Here is a 16676-nt window from a genome sequence, read left to right on the forward strand (position 1 = left end):
AAGAATAAAAGAAATAATTCCCATTGACACTCCGATCTCCATTTCTGAAGGCTCCGATGCCTATAAAGCTCATTTTAAAAGTGTTGTGAAGGGCTAGAGAAATGGCTTGGCAGTTAAGAGAACTTCCTGTTCTTCTAGATGACTCGGGCTTTGTTCCTTGCATTCACCAATTCACCATGGGTGACTCACAGTCCTCTTTAACTCTAACTCCCAGCGGATCCAATACCCGCTTCTGGCCTCTGAGGGTACTATTCTCTCTCTCTCTCTCTCTCTCTCTCTCTCTCTCTCTCTCTCTCTCTCTCTCTCTCTCACACACACACACACACACACACACATCATCATCATCATCATCATCATCATCATCACCATCACAATAATAATAATAAAATAAAATGTTTCAAAGTAGACATTATGTTGCTCTGTTGTTAATCAGTTCTTAGTTGTAAGATTCTCAGATGCAACCCTCATGATGGGTAAGGAAAGTAGAAAAGAAAAAGAAAAAAGCTTTCTGCCCAGGACCCCGTTCACTCAAACATGTTGTAGAAAGAGCACCCTAAGGTTGAAGCATCCGGACAAGGTGTCACCAACTTGTTCTCACATTTCCTTGTGCTTGCTATCTAAAGTTGAAAAGGGGTTTGTTGTCCTGTAGTGGAGCTAATGTCTCAACACTGCATTCTACAGGAATCACAGACATAGGCGAAGTCTCCCAGTTTCTGACTGAGGGAATCATCATGAAAGACTTCAGTCACCCCAATGTTCTCTCGCTCTTGGGGATCTGCCTCCGGAGTGAAGGGTCCCCACTGGTGGTTCTACCATATATGAAACACGGAGATCTTCGAAATTTCATTCGGAACGAGACTCACGTAAGTACTCTGCTGAGCTTATGAATTCACAAATCAGCTGTCAGCCAGCCACTCCTTAAACATGTTGTTTCAATTTTGGGAGGTGAGATAGGATTTGCTATACTTCAGGCTAACCTGGTACTTACTCTGTAGCCCAGGCTAGTCTCAAATTCTCTATAGTCCACCTCCCTCAGCCTCTTGAGTACCAACATCGCAGGTCACATGACACCACACTTGGCTTGCCTTCCTTTTTTAAGATTTTATTTTTATTTTATGAGTGTGTTTACCTATATTTATGTGCACAATATGTATCCCTGATACCTAGTGCCCTAAGAGGACATCATATCTCCTGGAACTATCATTACAGACAGTTATGAGCCACCATGTGCATGCTGAGAAACAAAGCCAGGTCCCCTGCAAGAGCAACAAATGCACTGAGCCCTCTTTCCAGCCCGTTTGTTTGTCTGCTTGTTTCTTTGTTTATTTGGTGTGTTTGGGTGTGTGTACATGCAGCTATGGAGACACATAAACAGGCCAAAGACTGGCATTGCGTGTCTCCCTCAATTCTTTCTCTACCTTAGGTTTTGAGTCAAGGGTCTCTCACCGAACCTAGAGTTCGCCATTTTATCTAAGTTAGCATGCCAGTGAGCCCCTAGGATCTGCCTGTCTCTGCTCCCTGCTCTGGATTACAGGTCCACCATGATACCTGGCTTTTGTATACCTGGGTTTCACATAGGTGCTGGGATCTGAACTCAGGTTCTCCTGCTTGTGAAGCAAGCACTTCACCCACTGAACCCCCATCTCAGCCCCAACACAAGCATTTGAGTCCCAGAAAAAGTTGCTTGCCAATCCGGCCTAGGCTACGTAGCTACATGCTGTCTTAGAAGGAGGAATAACTCATTAATAATCCTTATATGGATCCCATATTGAAATAATATTTTAGAAAATTTGGGTTAAAATATATTGTGGTTTGTTTCATCTATTTCTAAAGTATAGGTGTATCATACTTTATATTATACTGAATAGTGTTGTACTAGACAATAAACAAATAATCAGTGTAAACATGTTTGTTTACATATACCCTAGCTCACGGGGTAGGAGTTTTGTGTATTTTGCTCACTCCTGTGGCTCCAGGGCTCAGCACATAGGCTCTTAATAAATGTTAGTTGGATAAATGAGCTCAAAGTTGCAAAAGAGGACTGTGGCTGTGAATTTTCTTTATGACCCTTTAACTGGGCTGTAACGTTGAGCAAGCTTTGGGGTTCAGGGTGAGGAGCATGGACTGAGGAGCTCCTAGAACTGGGCTGACGTCATAGCCTCAGGCTTGGCCTTGCTGCCCAGGTCCCTGTGGGAGTCAACCAAGTGGCTTTGCTCTTCATCAAAAATAACTTTATAAACACTAAGCTAAATAAGCCCTGGGACTATAAAGAAATACTTTCTGTTCAGCCAAAAGAATAGAGCACCCCCGACTGCCAATTCTTTGCAGGCGGTGAAACTAACATTGCAGAGGTCTCACTCTAACTCTTGTCTCTCTGATGCGGCTGTCAGTTTAGATGAGCTACCATCAGCGCTGTTCTCCCAGGATTCAAATGTGGGATGCCCTACTGTCCGTTACAGAATAGGAGCTGGCCTCTTAAGACCCAGAGAGTGGTTACTGGCACCTCACACAGATGTCTTCAGGAGATGTCTAAGCCACAAGATGTGGCCCGCCCTCGGGCTGTGTGTATGACAGGGAGTGCAGCCTTCAGTCTGGGTTCTTGTTGGAATCTTATGCTCACATCGCCACGGTGGCTGCTGAAGCAGAGATAGCCTTTTGGAAACTGAGAAGCAAACTATCATTTCAACAGGAGCTGCCTCCTGATCAATTTGTCTCATCACACACGCTGAATAATAAAACCTACATTTTAATACATCTGCATTGTCCCACCCGGAAAGCAGAACCTGTAACACCTCCCAAACAGAAGTGTGTACGACATAACAAACTATCTTTATTTTAAAAAAAATCTAGCCTCACGCTTTGTATACAGTACTAGTTAACAAATAGTTATGGCTCTCCGTGGAGCATGAATTATTATTTGAGACAAGATAAGTCATATAAACATTACAGTATTCTAAGAACACTGTTAGGACATCGAGTGCTTAGTTTATGCTTTCCCAACTCTCTTTGATTGCAGAACCCAACTGTCAAAGATCTTATAGGATTTGGTCTCCAAGTAGCCAAAGGCATGAAATATCTTGCCAGCAAAAAGTTTGTCCACAGAGACTTAGCTGCGAGAAACTGCATGTAAGTATGAAAATATCACCATGCACAAAAGTACAAATGAAGTGCTTGCTTCTCACTACTCAATGCTAGTAAGGATGTTCCTTTTCTCTCTGAAGCAAAGTCTGAATATCCTTGACGATTTTGAGTAGACGTGGAAGCCCCTGCTGGGGATGTGGGAGGGGTTTTTAGTTTTATCAGACAAAGCATTTAAAAGGTTACTCCACGGGGGCTCTCCAACAGCTGCTCCTTACTTCAGCCTTCCTGGGCCCTTCCCACCAGCAGTCTCCAGTGTGTGGTTTCACACTGTATTAGCGATGGGGAGAGGGAATTTGATCTTCAGCCTTAGACAACGAAAAAGAAAAACTGGTAACAGGAATACCAAGGCAGGGCAGCTCCCAGCAGCAGACTTGCAGCCAGCCTGCAGACGCCTTACCAAAGATGGTATTTGGGAACGAATATACAAAGAACTTTTATTTGTGTCTGGCTGCCTGGCTGTGTAACAACAACAGTCAACAGTTTATAATTGGATCTCTGCTTTGCCTTGCAGAGCGCTGATTCATGTTTCTTGGTATGTGTGAATGAGAAAGCTATGCTATTAATTTTCTACCTAGCTTTTGGTCAGGGTAACGTCATAAAACTGCATTAAACAAGGGCTGCACAGCCTTAGATAGCAGAAGATGGTTTTTGTTTTTTTTTAACATGACAGCTTCCTTAGGCGCTTAGCCTTCTGTCTCATTGCTTCGCTGATGGCACACAGGAGTTTTATGTGCTCGCTAGCATGTTTGAGAACAGAAGAGGGCAAAGTCGCAGTACCATGGCCTGTTCATTCCAAGGAACGTATCGTCGGTAAGATGGCCAGGGAAGACTAATGATGCGAAGGACTGCATTGGGTAGCCTGATGCCCTAGTTATTTTGCAACCGTGGAAAGCTAGGGGGAAGGCAGCTTTCCCTTTTCTCCAGACCTGCATTAGGACAAAACGCCATGTCATCCATGATGTCGCTTTCTGGCCGGTGGAATTTGTAAGGTCAATGTCAATCAAGCATTTTTACCGAGGAGCTCCACCGTAATTTAGTGTTAGTCAGTAGGCCAGAGGAAATTGTGGATCTCTAATACCGAAGCCACCTTTCTTAAATCTAATGACATTCAGCACTGTTGTAAATTATCCTACTTCAGTCAGTGATTGATTTTCCTCCTGTAGGTTGGATGAAAAATTCACCGTCAAGGTTGCCGACTTCGGTCTTGCCAGAGACGTGTACGACAAAGAGTACTATAGTGTCCACAACAAGACGGGTGCCAAGCTACCAGTGAAGTGGATGGCCTTAGAGAGCCTGCAAACGCAGAAATTTACCACCAAATCAGATGTGGTAATGTATTCGCCATCCCTAAATTTCCCTTCCTTGACTTTCATTCCCATTGTTGTATGGTAACATGATTTTTTAAAAAAATTCTCCAGGCAGTGGTGGTACACACCTTTAATCCCACCACTCAGGAAGCAGAGGCAGGAAAATGTCTATGAATTCAAGGTCAGCCTGGTCTATAAAGTGAGTTCCAGGATAGCCAGAACTGTTACACAGAGAAACCCTGTCTCAGAAAATAAACAACAACAAAACAACAACAAAAAAATTCAACACCACTAATTGCAGGGTATCTTCATTTGTAAAACTGGAGTTGATTGTCCAGTAGCTACCAAACTGTATTCATAAATTATCTTGTTTATTCGAAAATATTTGTAGAGTGTAGCACCACACTGAGCTATGTGCATAGACCTAATAACCTCTCAGAGGTCCCATCTCCAAACATCATCACACACAGAGATCTAGGCTAGTAATATTTTCATGAGAGTCCAAAAGAAATTATTTGAAAGAATCTACACACGCAAGTGAGGAGGGAGGCAGAGAAGCTGAAGACCCCAAAGGAGAGACTAACACGGAAGCCAGGGGAAGAGAAAACATCAAAAGAGATGTGGGGTTGGGAAGCAAGTCCACTGCTTCTCTCTGGAGCAAAAGAGCCTTGGCTTTGGCCTCTTTGGACCTGGGTAGTTTGAAAGTCTAGGGCACGCACAGAGCATGAGTGCTGCCTGAAACCCAGAGTGTGCTTGCTGTTCTTCTCACATGCAGCAAGTCAGGACGAGTGTGATGTTTAGGTAGAAAAATATTTGATGTTTCACCCTTAAGGATACAACGATAAATCTCTGCTGCCAATACACAAGACATCCGGGAAATGTTCCCGCAGGATGTGACCTTCAAAAGAGAATGTTGGTAGCTGCTGACAGATGACAGGAGACAGGGACTGAGGGTACTCGTGAGAAATAGCTCACTGCATTGTCAGCTAGAGGAGGGGGTGAAAAGTAGTGGTCATCTAGTTTCTGATCTTATAAGGTAGAGGAAGCATTGACAGTAACGTGAGGTGACTAGCAGTTCATTATGGATAAGTATGTCCCAAGTCATGGCAGAGTAAAGAGAATTCTGGCAACACAAGATCTATAAAGGAGGAAAATGTAGTGGCACATGGTAGAGGTTAACGCCTGAGATTTTGACACTGAAAGTCTGTAAAGAAATGAATGCTAGAGAGGCTGAAACAAAGATGGATGCCTGAAGAGAGAGCTTACCCATCCTTAGAGAACATGTCCTTCATTCGGACTTGACTGCCAGTAAGCCTACACAAGAGAGAGCCAGTGTTAGCAAGTCAATAGCAAGGAGACAAGATGAAAGAACACAGTTTTAAAAATAGACACAATATCTGAATGGGCATTACACCAAACACATGTGTGACTAACTAGCTAATAAGCACGTGAAGAAAAAACATGCCCACACAGAGATTTATGTATGAATGGTTACAGTAGTATTATTCATAATAGCTCCAAATTAGAAACATCCCTAATATTTACCACCTGAAGGATGGGTAAGTGAAGTGTAATGGATTTTGTGCTGGGGAGATGCCCCAGACAGTAAAGCCCTTGCTGTGAGGGCTTGAGAACCTGCGTAGTTCCTAACACCCACATAAAAGCTGGGCAAGGCAGAACACACCTGCAGTTCCAGCCAGAGATGTGGAAGATCCCTGGGACTTGCCGTCAGTCTAGTCTACTCAGGTTAGTGTGTTCCAGGTTCAGTGAAAATCCCTGCCTCAAAAATCTGAAGGTGATGGGGCTTAGAGAGATGGCTTAGCCAGTTATCAGTACCCATGTAACAGCTAACAACCTTCTGTTGATCTAGTTTCAGGGGTCCACCACCCTCTTCTGGCCTCTGTGGGCACCAGGATTGCAGACATGATATGTATACATGCAGGCAAAATACCCATACATGTAAAATATAAATAAGATGTAGAACAGTGAAGGAAAATACCCAACATAGACCTTGGCCTCTGTGCTCCACACATATGCACATGGACTCACATATGTACACACATACCCGCATATGAACCCCCCATCACAAACACAGAGTGATACGCCTATATAATGCAACATCATTTGGCAGTATACAGGAATGACTGACAGGTTGCAGTGCGGATCAAACTCCCAAAATTATGTCAAGTGAAAGAACACAGTCGGGCGGTGGTGGCGCACGCCTTTAATCCCAGCACTCGGGAGGCAGAGGCAGGCAGATCTCTGAGTTCGAGGCCAGCCTGGTCTACAAGAGCTAGTTCCAGGACAGGCTCTAGAAACTACAGGGAAAACCCTGTCTAGAAAAAAAAAAACAAAAAAAAGAACACAGCCTTGAAAGACAAAATGGTCAATGATTTTATTTGTGGGACATTTCTAGAAAGCAGTAGCAATATAAATAGAGGAGATCATTGGTTGCCTGTGGCTGAAAATGGAGGTGGAGGCTGATTACAAATGAGCATGAGGGAACTTTCTGGGGTTCCAACTGAGCTAAAACTGAATGGCAATGGTATCGATAATCTAGCTGAATTTTCCCAGTATCATTGACTAAATCCTGATAATCAGGGAATTCTAAAATCTATAAAGTAGACGTCATCAAGAGAAGGCCTCTCCCAAAGGCCACAAAAAACTAAAACTTTTAAAAGATACTGCGGAGTATCAAGACAGTTTCTCCCCCTCTCCATAAAAGACACCATGATACTGTGACATGTAGGCCACAGTATTAACACGGTTTCTCCCCCATTACTGGAAGACACCACGATACTGTGACATGTAGGCCACATGCAATGCGGCTTTGACAAACAAATGCTGATTGCATAGAATAATTTGAGTAGGGTTTCACCTCAAAGGCAACATATACTTTTGAATGTTGACGTGGACATTTCCAAAAGCATGAAGTAAGTTAAACATATGTGGAGTCCGACAAGCAAAAGCTTGCCTGTGAATCGATAGGCTCTGTTTTTAGCCAATGCCCAGGTAGAATTTGGTCTCGTTGAATACTCTAATGTGCATTTGAGTGAGCTCAAAGTCAGTTCCCATGAGATTACTCAAGCCCAGCCTGCACCATCCAATGGCTCTCATTTTACACATCACTAAAGTCTGCCTTCTCACTTGATCAGGCCGCAGGCTTTTCTTGGCCCTCATTCTGATGGTCTCTCAGAAGATATTACCCAGGGTCACCCAGCCCTTTCTTGGAATACCCACTTCCTTTGGTTTCTAGACACTGCACCTCCTGGTTTTCTTCCTGCTTCTTGGTTGTAGCATCTTTATTTCTTACTGTCTTTATTCTTCATTGCCTGTCTTCCTTCACGCTTTTCCTGTATGTAGCTTTCCCTCAGGATAGTCTCAGGGATCAAATGCCCTCAGACTTGAGATTATTCTGTCAGCAGTCACCTTCGACCCTGCCTGGAGGTCATCAGCAGCATCAGGACTTTCTTATACTCTAAATTAAATTCTTTCCTCATCTAACAAATCCTCAACTCAGTTTCTATCAATGATACTACCATTTTGCAAGTACCTACCACACATTCTTTTCTGTGGCCCTTCTTAGGTCTTCAAGTTTTGACAAATGGAGACAACTGTGTCACCACTGCCACCACAATCTGGGTAGAGAACAGTCGGTCACCTACAAATGTTCTTGTGCCTTTTTATAGTCGGCCTCTCCCAGGACCTGGGAATCACTGACTTGTCTCTACAATATTTTTCCTGGAGTGGTATGTAAACAGTCATAAGCAGTAGCCTTCGGAGAATGCCAGCATCACTCAGAACAAGGCATTGAGAACATACATATTGCTCTATTGGTAGTTTTGATGGGTCAGATCAACATTCCGGTTTATTTTTTTCCCTGGGTTGAAAACACATGATATTTACCATTTTATCCACATTTAAGCATCTACTGCAGTAGTGTTAACTGTGACACCTTTGATATGACAGATCTTAAGGACTTTTTTCTCCCATCAAAACTGAAATGATGTCAATTGAACAAAAATGTTCCTTTTCATTTTCTTCCAGCTCCTGGTTACCCTTCTACTTTTGTCTTTAAAACAAAATACCTCATAGAATCAAAGTTATAAAACATTTGTCCTTGTGTTGACTGGCTCGTTTCACTTAATGTGATGTTCTCAAGGTTTAGCCATTCTGTAGCGTATGACAAAGACTTCCTTCTTTTCTCAAACTGAGTGAAATTCTATTGTGCATATAATAGAACCAGCTATTAGTAGACATTTGGGTTTCTTACCCCTCTTTACTGTTGTGAGTCACACTGCAATGCACTGCAATAAACCAATTGTTTTATCTTTTTAGTTGTGCTAGAAATATACCCAGAAGTGGGGATTTATGGACCATCTAGTAATTCTATTTTCTTTCTCTTTTTTCAGTACTTTCAGTACTATATTCTATAGAAAGTAGCTTGTCCTTCTGAGTAATGGATTATTGTATAGATATACCAAGTTTAATCTGTTCACTCACCATCTGAAGCATTATATGTTTAGGCAGTTACCGACACATAATTGTCAATGCGTTTTCTTAAAAGTTTTGTGTGAGTATATTTGTTTGTTTTAGATATTTAGGAGTAGTATACTCCTACATATTCAAATTTGTAAGAAAGTGTCAAATGTTTTAGAAAGCAGCTGCTTGATTTTATTTTCCCACTGGTGATCCCATTGGGTTCCAGCATTCAGCATCTTCACCTGCACTTGACATTGTCACATTTGGGGAGGTCTAGTAAAGTTGTGTTTCCTTTTTTTATCTGAATTTCTCTGATGAATACCAGCATGGAGCATATTTGTGTGCTTGGCATCATCCTTGTATCTCTTTGTGGTATGTCTAATCAAGCCTTACCCCCTTTTATTTTGAGTTGTTTGAGTCGTGTGTGTCTTCCGGGTACAGGTGTGTCATCAAAGAAGTGTTTTTATTGCAGTCTAGTACAGTGCTTTTATGTAAGCTCTGACCCTCTAACTCCTGTCCCTTGAATTCTCCAACTCCTTTCTGATGCTTAAGGTCTATTTTGCTCAAGAGTCTCTCTTCTCCATTCTACTCCCTCTCCATTTTGGATCCTGGGTCTGATGGAGTCTTACAACTCTGACTTCCTTGTCCTTACAGCAACGATAATGGCTATTGCCATTGTTGACCCATTCCAAGAATTAAATAAAGTAATAATTTGGAGAGGAGGTGATGCTAACACGTGCTATACAATATGACAGACACTCTTCCGCCATCGACTTGGAGTCAAGCTCCACAGGCTTCCACGACTCTTATTCTGAAGTATCCTCCCGCGTTCTTATTCAGAATCCTCCATTTGAGGATTTGTGAGCCAGCTTCCCAGCCCCACCCCACCCTTGGACAGGATCTCATTCATGTATTCCAGGCTTGTCTCAAACTCGCAATAGAGCCGAAGATGACCTTGAGCTTCTGATTCTCTTGCTTCCACCTCCTGAGTGCTAGAATTACAGGCCTACTCCACCATGCCTGGTTTCATAATTGCTGGGAGTGGAAGCTGGGGCTTCATGCATGCTAGGAAAGGACTCTGCCAATTGAGCTACAGCACCAACGCCTAGATTCTCCGTTAGCCTTAAGCATTTTTGTGCTCACAGTCTCCAGGCACACAGATCAGTCTTGTCACCTCAGGTTCAGCTTAGCCCATTTTCATCATTGAAAACCTTCCTGTCCTGTTTTAACCTTCAGTCACATCCCCTACTCCACAGGACAAGAAATTTCCAGTATAGAAATTTAATAAAACCAATATCTGGAGCTTTTTTGTGGAGGGAGATAGGGGCTTGAAACAGGGTCTCTAGCACTTCAGATTGGCCTTGAACCCATGATTCTTCTGGCCCAGTTTCCCACATCCAGGATTGTAGGTGTCTGCCCCCACCCCCAGCTTCATGCGTATACTCCTGCTGCTGCACCACCCCATCCAGAAGTCTGATGTCATGAACCCCTCAGACGAATTTTTGCCAGTTCCATGGGACCCGTTTTCTTTCTCTCTTCCCATATCTATGTGGGTGCCCTTTGACTTTTCACCACAGTGGTCCCTCTTTTCTGTCATCAGTCTCTAGTACAGTCATGCTCTGATTGCGCAATACCGTGAGCACTGTTTGTCAGTCCGGGACCTATCGAGTAGCTTGGACAGTAACCTGCTTGTACAAGATCAAAGGTCAATAGATTCCTGTTCTGTGGACTTAAATTTTAACTCAAAGTCTAGAGCTTAAGCATTGACACCGTAACGTGCAAGAATAAGATTCGCATGAAAACTTTGATCTTGAGAGATTGAGTTGACAGTGACCTAGCTCCCTCCTGGGGGTGGGTTGTGTTCTCTACTTTGATCAAAGCATCCAATGATCTTAATGACTCTTGAATCACACAGGATGGCTCATATTTATAACCCAACTATCAGGAAGCAGAGGTGGGAAGACTACTGCCAATCAAAACTAGAATAGACTACAATGTGAGACAGTATCCCCATTTCTGCAAAAGAGGGACGGGGAGCTCTTAAGGACTGGCAAGGTGGTTTGGTAGATAGAGGTGCTTGCACACAGGCCTGATGACCTCAGTCTGCTCCCATCCTCATCTCACAAGGTGGTAGTTGAGGCCTGATTCCTGAGAGTTATTCTCTGAATGCCACACACTTGCTATGGCATGTGTGCACGTGCGCGCACACACACACACACACACACACACACACATACACACACACACACACACACACACACACACACTTTTAGTTTAAGAAAAAAGGAGTAACGACTAGAGAGATGGCTCAGTTATAAAGAACACCTACCACTCTTCCACAGGACCCAAGTTCAATTCCCAATATCCACACTGGGCAGCTCACAACTGCCTGAAATCCAGCTCCAGAGAATCCAACTCTGTCTTCTAACCTTCAAAGGAGCGTAAACATGCAAAGCATATACAAGAGTCATCAACACACACAAATAAAAATAAATATACCACTTGAAAACAAGATGGGTGGCTCTTGTACTTGGGGAAAAGTAAAGAGCCATTAATGTGACTGCATCAGCAACTCCAGCAACTGGAGAGCTGCCCTTGGAGGTGGACACTTTCCTTCTGTCTCTGAATTCAAAGCCATGCATTATTCTCTTTGCTAAGTATTCGGAGCTATATTCAGTTCTAAACTCCTTTTTTCTGGTATGATTCTCTTTCTCTTAACACACACACACACACACACACACACACACACACACACACACACCAGGCTCATGCCCTGCCCATTGACTCTTTCGTATGGGAGTGGCCTGAAAGCATTGCCTAGCAAGCACTGGTATTCCGAGTCCCCTTCACAGGGTGACTTGCACACACTGACTTTTCTCTTTGTCACATTCAGTACATGTCTAGGGGAGGGGGGTGATATGCATGACCTGTGCTGTTAGAAAATGCATGCTTGTGAAGTTCAATAGACACAGCAAGACCTGAGAGTTGACAACTCTTTAAATGTTTATGCTGGTGTGAATTCAGATATATTGGGGAAATTTCAGAATTCCCTTAACCCCACCTTGTATCTCTGGTCTCCCCATAAAACACTGATATAACTGCTTCACATTAGGCACTTTAGCATTTTCAGGTTTATTGAAATTAGTTTTCAGTAGAGAACTTTGTTGCCTAGCAATTTGATTAGTTATGCTTCTAATACAGATTTTTGCTTACACTAATTTAGACCTTTTCTTTTAACATTAACATTTAGATATGGTTACATTTTCCCTTTGGTGTGTGTGTGTGTGTGTGTGTGTGTTTGATGTGTGTGCCTATTTGAACATGCATTCTCACGTGTGTGTGTGTTTGTGTGTGTGTCTATGTAAGTGCATGTGCACAAGAGAGCTGCTTATGGAGGCCTGAGGTTGACCCTTGATGTTTTCTTCAGTCTTTCTCCCTTGGATTTACTGAAGCTGAGCCTCTTGCAGAGCCTGGAGCACTCTGTTTAGCTAGTCTAACTAGCTAGTTTGTCCCAGGGATCCCCTGTCTCCACCTCCCAGGCTCTGGGATTGCAGAAAGACTTCCATGCCTGCCCATCCTTTTGTGGTACTAAAGATAAGAACCCTGTCCTTAGATTCAGTTACATTTCCTGTCTCTTTAATTGTCTTTGAGTTTGATGTTTTGCCTGCGTGTGTTCCTGTATACCATATGCATGCCTGGTGTCCACAGAGGCCAGAAGAGGCTTGGATCACTAAAACTGAGGATGGCTCAGCAGCAGTTAGGAGCACTGACTCCTCTTGCAGAGGACTTAGGCTCTGTTCCAAACACCCACATCAGGCAGCTCACAACCACCTATAATAGTTCCAGGGGATCTGATACCCTCCGGTCTCTATGGGCATCTGCACCCATGTGGTACACATTAGCTCACACAGGCATGCAATCATACATAAACGAAATATTTATCCATTACTTTTAATTTCTGGGAGGTCACCTTTATTTATAAAAATCCAAAGTTCTGGGCTGGAGAGATGGCTCAGAGGTTAAGAGCATTGCCTGCTCTTCCAAAGGTCCTGAGTTCGATTCCCAGCAACCACATGGTGGCTCACAACCATCTCTAATGGGGTCTGGTGCCCTCTTCTGGCGTGCAGGCATACACACAGACAGAATATTGTATACATAATAAATAAATAAATAAATAAATAAATAAATAAATATTTTAAAAAAATCCAAAGTTCTGAGTAAACTATTGGAGGAGGAGGTAGGGAACATGTTGATACTTTAACCGTACAAGAAAGAACTCAAAAATATACTCCAGTACCCAAAGATTAAATCTTAATCATCGTGTAGACTTCACATATTTTTTTCTGGAGACTCTTCATTACTGTAATGTTTATCTCATCTCGTTATGGTTTAAACAGGCCATGAAATGTACTTACTAGTTGTCTTTAGGGAAGTTTTTGCCGTATATAGCAATGGTGTTAAATATGTCAAGCCAGGATTACTTACGGAGCCCTACTGATTTTCCCTCCATAGCTGTGTGGTTACACTCCTCTCACCTAGCTTCTTTCTGTCTTTTTTTTTTTTTTCTTTTTTTTCTTTTTTTTTTAGTGGTCCTTTGGTGTGCTTCTCTGGGAGCTCATGACGCGAGGAGCTCCTCCCTATCCGGATGTGAACACATTTGATATCACCATCTACTTGTTACAAGGCAGAAGACTCTTGCAACCGGAATACTGCCCAGATGCCTTGTAAGTAAGACTCTCGGTGGGGTCCTCCATTGTGTCTGAAATTCGTGACTTTTACGGATGCACTTGAAATTGTGTCTCTCACGGCCTGTCTTTCTGAAACAGGTATGAAGTGATGCTAAAATGCTGGCACCCCAAAGCCGAAATGCGCCCGTCTTTTTCTGAACTGGTCTCCAGGATATCCTCAATCTTCTCCACGTTCATCGGGGAGCACTACGTCCATGTGAACACTACCTATGTGAATGTAAAATGTGTTGCTCCATATCCATCTCTGTTGTCGTCCCAAGACAACGTTGATGGTGAGGTGGACACATGATGGACAGGAGGCCACCAACCCCCTTCCCACAAACAGTGCTCAAGACCTTCCCCACCAGTTCTCACTGCCTGGCCTTTGAAAGGCCACCCAATGGTTTTGTTGTTACTGTTTTGTTTCTGTTTTGCTTTTGCCAAAACTGCACCACTATGAGATACAGATTTACTATTGAAGTTCCTGGATTCTGAAAAAAAAATCTCATCTGACAATGCATCAGAAAAGGAAGCATGGTCCCCACAGGCTGAGGACCAAAGGCTACTAAGGCTACGACAACACTCCTATCTCTTTGGAGTTCAAAACCTCAGTTCTGGGTTGAAGTTTTTTAAAGTCTTATTTTTGGTAAGGAAGTGATACAGTGGACTTTGAAGACTTCTCATAGAAACCTCAGAAGAGGGAGCCTCGTGCATGACAGATGTGGTGGCCCCAGCAGGCTGCTTGTTGGGACCTCAGTGTTTTTAAACGTATTTTGTTGTGTTGTGGTCGTGGAGATTTTCCATTTTCGATGTTGTCCACCCATCAAATGAACATTCCCTTTTAAACTTTCATATGCACATTCCTTTGGTTGCAGGAACATCCACAAACGATGTACTTATTGTCAAGATAGCATGACATGAGGTGTGTTCATAAAGTATCAGGGATTTTGTGTATTGTACATAGATGGCTATAGGAAGATTTTTTCACAAACAAAACTTTGTTACAGTAAAATATTGTCATTTAAATCTCATATGCTTAGCCAGGAGCAGTGGCTCACACCTGTAATCCCAGCATTGGGGAAACTGAGGCAGACAGCGTACCACAAGTTCGAAACCAGCCTTGGCCACATAAGGATTGACAGGCCAGTGTGAGTGAGAGTTGTAAGACCCTGTCTCAGCAAACAAAAATTCAACTGTTTGAGAGAGATTTTGTTGTGATCTAATGAGTGTGGACACATAGTTGTTTTTTTTTTTAATTTGTTTTTTAAATGACAACTCTGAAAATGAATAACTTGTGGTGATAAACCTGTGGAAAGGCCACTCAGTGTGTTTTTAAAGGACAAGAAAACTGAAAGTTTCACTATTTCCTGTCATGGCTTGTGTGGAGAGCAAAGAAAGGATCTATGGGCTGGAAATATTTACTCTTTCTCAGGTGGAGACTTCTCATCTAAACCAATTGGCGGCAACACTCTTGGGGAGTCTCATTTTTGCATTAGGACACATTGTAGGTTAAGCAAAAGCATATTTTCAAAACAGACAAAAAGCCACTTGAAAACCTTGAATGACTAGCTCCTCTGGACAAGACTTTTGACACGTTTTGCTCTGTGGAATTTTGTGCTTTACTACTGTATAGTGCATGTGGCTTAGGTTACTCTAGCTGGTTTTGTCCGTGTAAACATTGAAAGTATTATATTTTTATAGAAATGTTTATTTTTAATGATGTAAGAAAATTGTCATTAGGCCACAAAAATACTGCACTGTGAACGTTTAGGAAGAGGTATGTGAGAGTTGGATTGCCAGCGGCATGATTTTTTCCTACAGGGCTGTAAATTGTGATAAGGAAGTGCTCTGATTGCCAGCACACCCCGCCCTCATTACATCATCAGGACTTGAAGCCAAGGGTTAATAGAGCAAACTGTGACATGGGTGTGCTCTGCTGAAACCCAATAGTTGGACTTGGCTGTTGTTGCAGGAAAAATGATGGCCATCAAAAGGTCTTTGATGGTGGTGGAACATACCAGAATACATAAGGAGCTGTAGCGCATATTTATTTCAATGCCGATATTACTGCTTTGTGAGTATGAAGAGTAGTACTAATTTACAGAGCGTTGTCAGGTGGATGGCAGAAAACGACCATCTGCTCTGTAAAAAGAAGGAACTATCTCTATGAGGGCAGGAAAAGAACAGAAAGAGCTGCGGAAGCCACCCATATCTGTACATACCTGCGCAAGAAGCGGCAACGTGAAAGTCACCTTTTCTATTTATGAACTTCTCTAGGGTAATGTGTCTGGACCGACTGCGCGAGTCAATCATTCTTCTAAGAATTAGATACTTGTCACTGCCTATACCTGCAGTTGAGCTGAATGGTACTTTGTATGTGAATAATTGTTCTGAGAAATCATACAGTTAAAATAAAGTGACGTAACATCTTGTCTACTGTGAGTCGGCTATAGCTAGTCATGCTTGATTACCTATCTCATTTACATAATGACAGAGGAAGCCTGAGATTGATTTCACCTGGCTCCATGGCACGCCTCCATAGACCAGATGCCGATTCTTTAATGCATGGGCAATAGCTACATAGATTTGCATGCTTGACTCTCTAGAGACCTCTCTTGCTAGGGGTGGTTTGTCCTCAGTTTTTAATTCCCTGCATTGTTCTGGCAACCTTTCCCCTGCTAGAGTACTTGGCTGTTTTAACTTGGGGCTCTTCTCCAGCAAGATGAGTATCCATGGGCCAGAAGCTATGACAAAGGAGCTGCAATGTACAGTTGATAGAAAGATGGACACCCAAGTGGCAGCTGGGAAGAGATGCCTTTTGCCCCCTCAAAACCCCCCTTTTGATAGACACATGTGTCCACCCTTTGGGAAATTTACTTACCAGAGAAACTGCATTCAGGTTATCACTATATTCTTGTAATGATATTTACAAAGATGAGATTTAAGCCATCTATAAATTTTGTAACCCTTCAGGGATATTTGATTCTTAAAAAAATAAGTCCGTACAGATGTTGACAAA

General features: G+C 42.7%; 1 protein-coding gene across 4 annotated transcripts in view; it reads left to right on the plus strand.

Annotated features, from left to right (window-relative positions):
- Met (MET proto-oncogene, receptor tyrosine kinase) overlaps window positions 1-16099 on the plus strand; it is a 109935-nt gene extending 93836 nt beyond the window's left edge. For all 4 annotated transcript variants that reach the window (XM_038318315.1, XM_038318317.1, XM_038318316.1 and 1 more), the window contains 5 exons: window positions 682-863; window positions 3017-3126; window positions 4305-4470; window positions 13518-13654; window positions 13757-16099. In XM_038318315.1, coding sequence (XP_038174243.1) covers window positions 682-863; window positions 3017-3126; window positions 4305-4470; window positions 13518-13654; window positions 13757-13967 — 806 coding nt within the window. In that variant the 3' untranslated portion in view covers window positions 13968-16099. The remainder of the gene's footprint in view (window positions 1-681; window positions 864-3016; window positions 3127-4304; window positions 4471-13517; window positions 13655-13756) is intronic.
- The last annotated feature ends 577 nt before the right edge of the window (window positions 16100-16676 follow it).

Source organism: Arvicola amphibius, chromosome 2 (assembly GCF_903992535.2).
Source record: "Arvicola amphibius chromosome 2, mArvAmp1.2, whole genome shotgun sequence".
Lineage (NCBI taxonomy): Eukaryota > Metazoa > Chordata > Mammalia > Rodentia > Cricetidae > Arvicola > Arvicola amphibius.